The sequence below is a fragment of the Microcaecilia unicolor genome, chromosome 6, assembly GCF_901765095.1.
Source record: "Microcaecilia unicolor chromosome 6, aMicUni1.1, whole genome shotgun sequence".
Lineage (NCBI taxonomy): Eukaryota > Metazoa > Chordata > Amphibia > Gymnophiona > Siphonopidae > Microcaecilia > Microcaecilia unicolor.
The window spans coordinates 121,789,287-121,802,120 of NC_044036.1; the positions used below are offsets into that span (position 1 = coordinate 121,789,287).

General features: G+C 48.3%; 1 protein-coding gene across 2 annotated transcripts in view; it reads left to right on the forward strand.

The window, feature by feature from the left end:
- HMCN1 (hemicentin 1) overlaps positions 1-12,834 on the forward strand; it is a 672,624-nt gene that overhangs the window by 378,797 nt on the left and 280,993 nt on the right. For both annotated transcript variants that reach the window (XM_030206904.1, XM_030206905.1), the window contains exons 41-42: positions 9,764-9,939; positions 12,563-12,659. In XM_030206904.1, the coding sequence (XP_030062764.1) occupies positions 9,764-9,939; positions 12,563-12,659 (273 nt within the window). The remainder of the gene's footprint in view (positions 1-9,763; positions 9,940-12,562; positions 12,660-12,834) is intronic.

Genomic DNA, 12,834 nt, shown 5'->3' on the forward strand with positions numbered 1-12,834 from the left:
CACAATTATCACAAAACAACAAAATCAGATGCTTTTGTGCCCGCATTCTAGTGTCAAATTTCTTTAGCCACTGCTTCCAAATTTCCCCAGTCATTCATGAATTTGCGTTAGCCTTGTATGACATGGGAAGTCGCTTAACATTCTTGAAGCATTGGGGCTGTTTGCTCTTTCCAATGACAAGTGGTTCCAAATTCTCACTCCCATCCATATTGCAGCAAAGGAGGATCGTCAGTTGGTCCTTCGACGTTTTACCTCCTGTAGTTTCGGCTTGTTTGAATGCAAGTGTTCCATCAGGAGTCGCTCGCTAGTAGAGACCGTTTTCATCAGCATTGAAAATGTCACAAGGTGCAAACTCATTCAAGATGGTAGGAAGAACTGAAACAACCCAATTTTCAGTACCGAAGTCATCAGCGTCTTGTTTTTCACCATGCTGTTTCTTGAATTTTATGTTGTTCCTCTTCTTCCATCTTTCCAACCATCCAACAATGGCTTTGAATTCAGTTAGTCCAAGATTTTCAGCTAGCTGATTAGCTTTCTCCATAAGCAGTGGACCACTGACAGGAAACTGTCTGCTCCTGACTTGAGAAAACCACCGAAGAAGAGAATCTTCCACCTCCTCAGCTTTTCCCGCCCATTTTTGTTTCCGGTGTGGATTTGTATTTTTGCCAGTCTTCCAGAGGCTGGTCTTTGTGCTTCAAGATACGTGAAATTTGACTGGGATTGACACCATATTCTTTAGCATAGATGTTTGACTTTGAGGCATATTTTCAAAGCACTTAGTCTTCCAAAGTTCCATAGGTTTCTATGGAACTTTGGAAGGCTAAGTGCTTTGAAAATATGCCTCCATGTTTTCTAATTTTTTAAGAACTTCTATTCGTTCAGCCAGTGTTAAAGTCTTACAGTTGCGCGATGACAACGACTCCAGTGTACACTCTAACATCATTCTTTCACTTATTCTGCCTGTGGCAGTTAAAGGGGCGGTAAATTTGAAATCTCAGTTGTCACACGCCAATCGGCTTCCATATTCCGTACGCGCGCTTATGCGGAGTCTTTCCTGCAGAGGAGCAGTCTTAAACCATGCATATAAGTGAATCTACTTATTGCCAATTAGTGCTCATTATGTGCTGTTAAAAACGCTGATTGGCTTTTTAAGCCAATTAAGTTACGCCTGGATTTAGGCGCAGATCTCTAGGCACGATATATAGAATTCTGCAGTTAGTGCGCATGCACTAAGCTTTAGTAAAAGAACCCCTTAGTAACCTAGGCCTCCTACTGTGTACTCCCATCTTCTCAATATTTCACAATCTCTCTATATAAAACGCACCTCCAACGTTCTATGAAGCCTCCACAACTCTGAACGTTCCACATTGTAAGAACTTGTCAGCAAGCACCTCTCCGTGCTGTCTGCTCTCGACCTGCACCTCTCCGTGCCGTCTGTCTTCACCCACACAAGAGCTTGTGAGCATGACACAGGAGACCTCGTGGCACTCTGCTGACTTGCCTCTGGAACTCGACCGCTCCCACTATCCCCACTCAGGAGACCTCCTCTGGAGACTGACGCCTTTTCCACTCAGCTTCACTTTGAGTTCTCTAGTCCCCCAGAACCCGCCTGTAGTCAGTGGGCCTTTCTGCACCCTTCCCTGGGAATACAATTATTGCCAGGGTCCCACCAACCCTCTGCTCTTCTCTTGGTTTCAACTTTCAGTCACTGTTATTCAACTGTCAAGTGTAGCAGGGATTTTCTGGTGTCCTTGTCTTCAGGAGGTTATTCAACAACAAGGTCCCATCTGGGATAGTACCCTTTGTAACCCCCACAGGGGCGCTCTCTGGTGTGCATTGGCCCGCTAGTGGCTCCTGCCTGGCCTCACCAGCCTTTTGCCTCAGAGAACCACCTTGAAACCAGACTTCTCTGTGACTACATTCATTCAGGCCTCTAGGTTTGGTCCTCCCCTTTCCCTCAGGGTGACCTCTTCCTTAACCTGCAGTCCTGGCCCAGCCTCCCCGCTGTATCACCTGGTAACCGACCCACCTTACCAGTTCTTCTGGTGGGGCCCCCAGGTCACCCTTCTCTGGAAGATCTCACAGCTTCCTCTGCTTGCAAAAATATGCAAATTAGCTGGTTGCATGTAAATTCAGTTTATTAGCTAGGTTACAGTCTTGTGGGAACCTGGCTTGCCCACTATTAATCTGTTACTGCGATTCACCCCTGAGACCATTTACTGGGGACATCTGGGTCTCAGGGTGTAACAGCCTCCTCCCCTGGATAGGACCTTCTTTATTCACATTAACCTTACGGTCCTATCCTCCACCCCACGGCTGTTAGTTCTGTCTCAGTAGCAATTGTGCATAACAATCATATCCATTGCCTGGCCCCCACCAGGTAAGTACCTCTTTGCCTTTGGAGGGAATCTTCTCCTGATCTCTCTCTTGAGCTCTACTTCAGCCAGCCTCTTTCTTCAGTCCCTGGCTTATAATTCTCCAGTTCTGGGTGTTGCAGGTTCCCCCCCCCCCCCCCCCCCAATCTTCTCTCCTCTCCCTTGGCTAGAGGATGCTTTTTATAGGGTGCCCAATAATCCACTCCACCTTTCTTTAGACCTCTCCCCCTGCTTCCAGAAAGGTCCGCACCCAGAACTTTCTCCACCTATCCAGCTTCCACTCAGAGAGTCCCCCTGGTGGCCTCCCCGGGAAGTACAAGTCCTATGCCAGGAGCACCCCCTAACTGTTCCTTCTGGTCACTACCATGGACTATACTCTTTGGCTCCCTCTAGGGGCCAGACCAGGACATTTTAGGTTTTCAATGGGAGAGCGCCCTCTGGCGGCCTCCTCATGTAAGGGCAGCCTCTTCCTTCTCACATACCCCCACCCTTAAGATATTGCTGCTCCCTCAAATCTCTTCTTTGAGGAGCAGCAATTCCTGACTCCCTCTAACTCATCTCGGGGTCAGGTTCCTTCTCTCCCCTATCACTTAGGAGGGATTCTCAGGAAGGCTTTGTACCCAGTGGTCCGCCTTACCACAAAGGCTCGGCTTTGCTCTAGGGGACCTTCCTCTGTAACCCCTAGAAACTCAAAGATCCCTAATCTTTTCTTTCTCCGCCTTCCTAAGCCTCGGCGTCTAATCTCTTCCCCTACTTTCCTAGCCCATGAGTACACCCCCTTCTTCACTCTTGGTTTTGGGTGCACTTTCCTCAGGCCTAGTGCCCCTAGCACTTCAGGGAAACTTCTAATCAAACCCTTTTCCTTTCTACAACCCTGGGCTGTACTTTGTCGACCCCTAGGCCCTGACTGACCTCTATGGGTTTTGTATAGGGTTCCAAGTCTCCTTTTCCCTGAGACTTTTAAGTGTTTCCTATTCCTCCCTTTTGGACTAGGATAACCCCTTTTAGCACAAGACTCCCCCCAGCCTCTGGGTGATCTAGCCTCCCCCTGGCACCCTTCCTGAGCTGGGGTCCCCTGCCTAGGAGCTCTTGCATCCCCCAACTCTACTGGGCGGTCTCGGGGCCCTAGGATCAACCCTTTCTTCTGGGACCTGAACCTTTCCCTCCCCTGGGCAGCCTCTTCCCTTTCCTGCTTGCCCTTCTGGGGTTTCTCATCCACTTTAAACTTTACACCACCCCTCCTTGTGGTTTCAACAGAGTCCCACTGACTCTCCCTATCCTGGCCCCTACTCATGGACAGGAGTTTACTTAATTTAACACCTCCTGGGTCATTCTGACTCTCTCTATCCTGACCCTTACTCATGGGTAGGAGTTGACTGACCCCTCCTGGTCGCTCCTTCCCCTTGAGCTTTTCCTGTAGGGCTACAATGCAGGAGTGGGCTTCCTGAAGCTCTCTTAACCTCCCTTGCCCATCCTGGAAGAGCACATCAACTGCTAGGGTCAGCACCCTGCACTTCTCTTCCATGGCCTCCCTACATCTTTCTGCCCTTTCTGTGGTCTCTTTGGCTTGCTGTCTCTCTACAGCCCACTCAGCTTGGGTCTGCTGCAAGGCCACCATTAACTCTACCACAGCTCTATCATACCCCTGCTGTACTTCCCTCAGCTGGCTTTCCTGTTGGCCCTTTAATTCTCCCAGCCAAGCCTTTACCTGGGTTAAACTCCCCCTCAGCTCTCTTATAGCTGTGTGCGGTAGTTTACCCATCTCTCTAATAGTTTCCCTCAGGGCCTCCCGCTCTTTATGCCACTCCTGGCGAGCATTCTGTAACTCAGCTTTACTTAGGGATACCCTCTGCTCCTGGTCTTGTTGCAATTTGTCTGTGAGGTCCCTTATCTCCTGTTCATGTGTGGACTGCAGCTTAGCTAATTGGGTCTCCCTCAAGGCTTGGGTCTCTTTCAGGGTAGTTGTAAGCTGGGCTACTTCTGCTTCCTTTTCCTCCCTTAGCCTACTTTCTGTGGACAGCTCAGCCCTAACAGTGGCTAGCAGTGCCTCACAGCCTTCCTTCTGCTTAAGGGACTCTGCCTGTTTGGCCTCCAAGGCATGCACTGAAGCAGCCATCTTTTCCTTACAAGTGGCCTCAAATAGGCCCCACCTCTGCTCAGTCTCCCTCAGACCCTTCTCCATTACCTTATGGGACTCCTCTTGCTGCTGTATATTGCCCACTAAAGTTACCAACAGTCCCTTATTAAGTTCCAAGACCTCCCTCAGACGTTGCTCAGGGTTCCTATAGACTTGCCCCGGTTTACATAGGGCCTGTAATTCCCCTTCTAACTGCCAGACATTTTCAGTAAGGGATTTTAACAGCGGGTTCTCATTCTTTTCCCGGGCCTCCCAGTATTTCTCCCTTGGGGCAACACTCCCTGGTTCCCCACCCCATGGAAATACTGCCCGGTCCTCACCATAGCATGGGCAGCCTACTTTATCTTCAGCTGTCTCACCCCCCTGCTCACAGTGTACATTGACTTCCCCTCCACCATCAGGACTACTCTTTATCCTGTTACCTGGGAAGTTTTCACCAGGGCCTACACCCCCTTTCCCTTTCCTAGAGGGTTTACCCTTCTTACCAGGACTTTCACTATCCTGCAACTGGGGCTTTCCTTCCTTGTCCCGGCACCCCTCCTCCCTCTTGGCACTTTTCAGGTTTGTGGCCACCCCTCTCCCTGGGACATTGGGTGCTTTCCCTGCAGCGGGTTCCTCCTGACCCTCTTCCCTGCAGACACCTCTTGCCCTTTGGGTTCCCGGCCTACCCATGCAGTCTGCCCCTGAGGAATGGGTTACCTCCCGACTCCCATGGCCTTTGGGCTTCCTCTTGCCTGCCATGTCACTTAACCCCAACCAACCGACTGTAGGATTCCTTATCTCCTCCCAGTCTCCCAGTTCATCCCCTGAACTGCCTACTGCCAGATACCACTTCCCAACATGGCCCATTTCCCCACATTGGTCACACTCTGGCTCAATCACTTCTCTTTTTCTCGGGGTCCTGTCTTCCCCAGACACCCCTTCAGGCTTAAACAATGTCCCAACAGTCTCTGAACACAGTCCCACTCCAAGTCCCAGAACCTGGATCATGGTGTCCAACTCTGCCATGTCCATTCCTTCTGCTGGCGACTTGGGCTCCGGCTCCTCGGGCCTCTGGACTTTTCTCTTCGGTCTGAATCGTCTCCGCCCTCCCATGGCTCCGACGTCCTTCTTGACCGTCTGATGGGATGTAGCCTGCAACACAAGAGAGATATCCAAGTGCGGACTGTCTTTTCCCCTGGTCCTACACTTGCTCTACTCCTTAAACTCGTCCCAGAATCTCCACAAGAACAAGCCTTTCTATCATTTACATGAACTGCTCTTCTCAGTTTACTGGATCCTCCCTCACCTCCCCCCTAGGTACCCTTTACCTGGGTAGGCGAGTAATGCGCCTTTGTCAGCGTTGGCCCCCTCGACGGGCTTCAGGAACCTCCTGGACACCCCCTTCACACTCTGGCCACTCGTCTGGTCTCTGGAACTCCCCCGACTTGGTCAGCGTTCTTCAGCTCCCCTTTTGTCTGTCTGCCTTCTGCGTGGACGTCCGCTGTGTATCCCACCACTGCCACCATCTGTAAGAACTTGTCAGCAAGCACCTCTCCGTGCTGTCTGCTCTCGACCTGCACCTCTCCGTGCCGTCTGTCTTCACCCACACAAGAGCTTGTGAGCATGACACAGGAGACCTCGTGGCACTCTGCTGACTTGCCTCTGGAACTCGACCGCTCCCACTATCCCCACTCAGGAGACCTCCTCTGGAGACTGACGCCTTTTCCACTCAGCTTCACTTTGAGTTCTCTAGTCCCCCAGAACCCGCCTGTAGTCAGTGGGCCTTTCTGCACCCTTCCCTGGGAATACAATTATTGCCTGGGTCCTACCAACCCTCTGCTCTTCCCTTGGTTTCAACTTTCAGTCACTGTTATTCAACTGTCAAGGGTAGCAGGGATTCTCTGGTGTCCTTGTCTTCAGGAGGTTGTTCAACAACAAGGTCCCATCTGGGATAGTGCCCTTTGTAACCCCCACAGGGGCGCTCTCTGGTGTGCATTGGCCCTCTAGTGGCTCCTGCCTGGCCTCACCAGCCTTTTGCCTCAGAGAACCACCTTGAAACCAGACTTCTCTGTGACTACATTCATTCAGGCCTCTAGGTTTGGTCCTCCCCTTTCCCTCAGGGTGACCTCTTCCTTAACCTGCAGTCCTGGCCCGGCCTCCCCGCTGTATCACCTGGTAACCGACCCACCTTACCAGTTCTTCTGGTGGGGCCCCCAGGTCACCCTTCTCTGGAAGATCTCACAGCTTCCTCTGCTTGCAAAAATATGCAAATTAGCTGGTTGCATGTAAATTCAGTTTATTAGCTAGGTTACAGTTTTGTGGGAACCTGGCTTGCCCACTATTAATCTGTTACTGCGATTCACCCCTGAGACCATTTACTGGGGACATCTGGGTCTCAGGGTGTAACAGCCTCCTCCCCTGGATAGGACCTTCTTTATTCACATTAACCTTACGGTCCTATTCTCCACCCCACGGCTGTTAGTTCTGTCTCAGTAGCAATTGTGCATAACAATCATATCCATTGCCTGGCCCCCACCAGGTAAGTATCTCTTTGCCTTTGGAGGGAATCTTCTCCTGATCTCTCTCTTGAGCTCTACTTCAGCCAGCCTCTTTCTTCAGTCCCTGGCTTATAATTCTCCAGTTCTGGGTGTTGCAGCTCCCCCCCCCCCCCCCCCCCCCATCTTCTCTCCTCTCCCTTGGCTAGAGGATGCTTTTTATAGGGTGCCCAATAATCCACTCCACCTTTCTTTAGACCTTTCCCCCTACTTCCAGAAAGGTCTGCACCCAGAACTTTCTCCACCTATCCAGCTTCCACTCAGAGAGTCCCCCTGGTGGCCTCCCCGGGAAGTACAAGTCCTATGCCAGGAGCACCCCCTAGCTGTTCCTTCTGGTCACTACCATGGACTATACTCTTTGGCTCCCTCTAGGGGCCAGATCAGGACATTTTAGGTTTTCAATGGGAGAGCGCCCTCTGGCGGCCTCCTCATATAAGGGCAGCCTCTTCCTTCTCACAGCATGCATGGTGGTGAAACCCGAAATTCACCCATGCCTGTTTGCCCTGCCCACGCGTCAAACGTCATGACGTTGCGGGCGGAGCCATCACACTCAACAAATCGGATTGCCGAGCCGTTATTAGTCGACACAACGTCACGTAAGACGCATCGTGGACAAATGAAAACCAGCACAACAAACCGTTGCTAAGCGACGTACAACGTCACCTAAGATGCATTGCGGACTAACACAGCTACAGAGAAAACAGAGAAGGGCGGAGTCCTGTAGACTAAAGGCGGAGAGAATGGACTCCCCCACCCCCTTCCTATAATCAAGGAAACCATCGCAAGCAGGTACTTCCCAGACTCGATTGAGAGGAATGGCTGCGGGGGGACAAGGGGAAAGAGCAGAATCCCAGCCACATCAAACATCCCCCTCCCCCGCCCCGAGACACATCGACCCCCCCCCCCCCCCCCAACGCCAACATCAACAACCTCACCACCTCCCTCCCACTGGAAACGCAGAGTTGCTGCTGCTGGCCCCTGCCCCATACCAGCGAAAGTGCAGTTTCAGCCCTTCACAATGCCTCACCCCCCGGGGTCGCAGACACTCACACCTCCACCCCCCCCCAGGGCCGGAGCTATGAGAGGCTAGCGGAGGGGCGCAACTATGGAGGAAACCAGAGAAGAGCAGAGTCCTGGAGACTAAAGAAAAGTTGTTTCAAACAGCATTCCTTAGTGAATACCAGCACAAAACTTGAGAGGTAGGAAGGCCAAAGTCAAATTTGAGCCACGCAAAGGATTTAAGGGCTTCATTGGTAATAAGTTGAAAAACAAACCGAAGTGTTACATTTCTGCAAAGCCTGTTGTTCTTATATTATTCCATATTAGGACATCTTCTAAGGCATTTGTGAGTTTAGCACGAGACTACTCCTTCAAACTTAGACACCCCCAAAGCTACGTGTGAAGTAGCATCAGTGAGACAAGATCATGGGGAGTGATTGGCCTGGGAGGGGTGGGACTTCAGAGCTTCTTATTTATTTATGGTGGACCAGAGCCTGTGGTGCATTAACTGTGACTCACATAAGCACTTGCACACCCTCATTCTCACACACACACTCTCTCTCTCTCACAGACACACTCCCACCCAGACTCACTCTCTCTCTCTCTGTCACACACACACACTTGCACACTCACTCTCACACACACTGACACAAACACAGTAGCACCCACTCAGTCACACACACACACTTGCACATTCACTCTCTCACACACAGTCACTCTCACACACACTCTCTCTAACATACACACTCAGCGGAAAACCTTGCTAGCGCCCGTTTCATTTGAGCAAGAAACGGGCCTTTTTCACTAGTCATATTATAAACTGCTGATACTGTATATATGTTCTGATAGGCAGTATATCAAATAATGTTGAAATGTGAAATGAAATGTATCCAATTTCTGGCTCCATGGTGATAAAAGCATGGGATATTTCTATATACTGTATCTAGGAACGTAAATAAACCCCTTTATTACAGTTATTATATTTTTGATCCCTTGAAGTCAGCCTGATCACTACATTATTTCCAAACTGTGAAATCAGCTGTTCTGTGAGGCACTTCCTGTGCAAAGAAAAAACACAAGGGACCTCTGTTCCTGGATCACGTTTCATAAAAACTTGCTGGTCTATTTGTGCCAGCACCAGAAAAGAAACTTAACTTTTCAGTGAAATGTCTACACTTTTAAAATACAAGTTTAGTTTAGTTTAATAAAAGCTTTATATACCACACTTCATAAAACACATCAGAGTAGTGTACAATCATTAATTAAAAAAAACAATAGGAAAGGAACTACAAAATATAGAAGAAAAGAGACAGAAAAAAAACCTCATTAGCTAGACTAAGATATGGCTTCAGTAGTTTTCAAGTGCTTATGATTATAAAATAGAAACTTGCTCATAAGAGTCAAAGCTGTGAGGAGAGTTGATGAAATGTACAATTAGGGGTATAGTTATCAATGTGGGCTACTGTTAAGATGTATTATTTTATCACTAACTTTTGCAATTTTAGCACAGATCCATTTTATGCAATGAAACTTAGTTCCTAATCACTGGGGTTAACAGTAAAATAGCACATCTTAATAGTAGCCCACATTGATGATATCCCCACATACTCTCTAATGCAGTCCCCTAACTTAATTTCATAAGAATGTCTTCAAATCTATTTTTCTATTCTTGCTATACAGCTTATTGGAGTAATGTCTTTTAAAAATTATTTTAGTCCCACCAAATATCATGGGAGAAGAACAGAATGTCTCAGTCCTCATTGGCCATGCTGTGACATTGCAGTGCCAAAGCAATGCCATTCCGCCACCCACACTCACCTGGTTTAAGGATGGCAGACCACTGCTGCAGAAATCGGGTCTTAGTGTCTCTGAGGATGGAAGCCTACTTAAGGTAATGACTCTTGAAGCTTCCTTTATGGTAAAAGACTGGAAGTTTTGCTTGATGACTTGTAAATGTTGAAAGTGCCAAACAGAGCCAGGAATATAGCTGCCGAGAGGGGGGGGGGGGCACAGGGGTCTCTCTCTCTCTCTCCTGCTCCCAACAGGAGCAGGAGAGAGAAAACTCCGGCATCGGGCCCCCCTTGCATTGCCTGCCTAGCAGCGGCTGGGCCCTCAGGCTGCGCATGCTCAGTTTTGAGACTGAGCATGTGCGACCTGAGGAAAGCAGCCACAGGGGCAGGCAGTGCTGGGCAGAGGAAGGAGCCTGCAGCTGGCAGGGCCAGCCAAGGTACTTCGGGCGGGCAGTGGCAATGATGATTTGGGGGGGGGAGGGCAGCAGCGGCAGTGATGACGATTATGCCCTGGGCCCGGCGACGGCAGCCCTGCCCCAGGCCCGGTTCAGTCTCTCGGTGGCCCTGGCCTGGAGAAGGTATTTTTGTGCCCTAGGCAAGGTTTGACAATTATGTCCACTCCCCAACAATGAACGTAGACAGTGCCCAATTCTATTTGCAATGTGGAAGCAACTTAAAATACACAAGTAGTAAATTGAAAAGTAGGATTGCAGATTTAATAATGATTCCATTATATTTTTTGTTTTAATTAATTTTTCTAATTAAAACTTATGATGCATAATAAATCAAGGTGCACAATCAAGATGCACAATAAAACCAGAATCACCAACTCCTTGCTCCTGTTTAAATAGAGCCCTGATTATAGAAAGATAACCAAATAAAATTTGCTTGCACACATTTCAATGAAGGGAAAAGACCTCATTGTTTCTCATACTTCCAATAAGGAACACATGGAAGAACCTCACAATCATAACATTATCATTGGTCATAAAACCCTCCATATTTTTTATTACTTTCACCTTATTTTTATCTATATTTTAACTACTTTTATTACCAATTATTATTGTGATATTTTAAAACAATTTACTGCACTTATCAAGATTTCTTCTTAATATCAAAATGTTATCAAAATCTCTTATTAGTATTTCAAAGAGATCAATAAAAAACTTATCTTTTACTGGCTGAGTATCCACCTTATAATTGAAAGAGAAAAACGCCTAGATTTCGACCCAAATCGGGAGATAGACATTTATCTCACAAAAACAAATAAATTGGTATAATGGAAAGCCGATTTTGGACGTTTTCAACTGCACTCCATCGTGGAAGCGTACAAAGTTGACGGGGGCGTGTCGGAGGCGTGGCGAAGGTGGAACTGGGGCGTGGTTATCGGCCGACGAGAGATGGGCGCCTTTCGCCGATAATGGAAATAAAGTATGCGTTTGTAGCTAGAATTTAGGGCACTTTTCCTGGACCCTGTTTTTTCACGAATAAGGCCCCAAAAAGTGCCCTAAATGACCAGATTACCACCAGAGGGAATCGGGGATGACCTCCCCTGACTCCCCCAGTGGTCACTAACCCCCTCCCACCACAAAACATGATTTTTCACAACTTTTTATTCTCACCCTCAAATGTCATACCCACCTCCCTGGCAGCAGTATGCAGGTCCCTGGAGCAGTTGTTAGGGGGTGCAGTGGACTTCAGGCAGGTGGACCCAGGCCCATCCCCCCCCACCTGTTACAATTGTGCTGCTTAATGCTTAGTCGTCCAACCCCCCCCCAAACCCACTGTACCCACATGTAGGTGCCCCCCTTCACCCCTTAGGGCTATAGTAATGGTGTAGACTTGTGGGCAGTGGGTTTTGAGGGGGATTTGGGGGGGCTCAACACACAAGGGAAGGGTGCTATGCACCTGGGAGCTCTTTTACCTTTTTTTTTGTTTTTGTAAAAGTGCCCCCTAGGGTGCCCGGTTGGTGTCCTGGCATGTGAGGGGGACCAGTGCACTACGAATCCTGGCCCCTCCCACGAACAAATGCCTTGGATTTATTCGTTTTTGAGCTGGGCGCTTTCATTTTCCATTATCACTGAAAAACAAAAACGCCCAGCTCACAAATTGTCGAATAAAACATGGATGTCTATTTTTTTCGAAAATACGGTTCGGTCCGCCCCTTCACGGACCCGTTCTCGGAGATAAACGCCCATGGAGATAGACGTTTTCGTTCAATTATGCCCCTCTATGTCTCCCGGGCTTTATGAAGCTGTCCATTTTGCCAAGCGGGCTTCAACTGGAACCTATATTGCAGCAATTTACTGCTGAGAAACGAGAGCTGACATGCACAATTTTTCAGCATGTTAAATCAAATCCAGCCTGAAAATACAGCAAGAGAAATTACCTCGCCAATGGTAATTTCTTGAATGGTAGCAAGGCTCTTATTAGCCAAGTATAGAATAATTCTGTGAGCAATTTCTCCTGCATTAAGGGTGGCAAGGCCCTCAATTTCCAGAATTTGACCACCCTTCATTGTTTTAAAATTCAGAAATTTTCAATCACATTGAATTCTCCTCTATTTTTATATCCCTTAGCAGTGTGGACTGGAGAAACTGGGCTGACAGGATGGGCTTATCTGCTGCCATTTTTTATATCATGTTATGGAGATGACTTGGATTTAATCCCAATCAGTGCCTTCATCCCTGATCTGAAAATACCTTTATCTCCTATTATTCTCAGATTGATGGAGTTCAGGTTCAAGATACTGGACGCTATACCTGTGAGGCCACAAATGTTGCTGGAAAAACTGAAAAAAATTACAATGTCAATGTTTGGGGTAAGTGCTACTGTACACTGAGCAAAATGAAGAAATTCTCTAAAGTTGAGAGTTTGGCATCAAAACAAAGGACAGAAAGCATGGTTTAGTAGTTAGAGTTCTGAGCCAGATGTTTGACAGCAGATTCCCTGTGACCTTGGCCCAAGTCCCTTGATCTTCCCCTACTTCTTGAGCT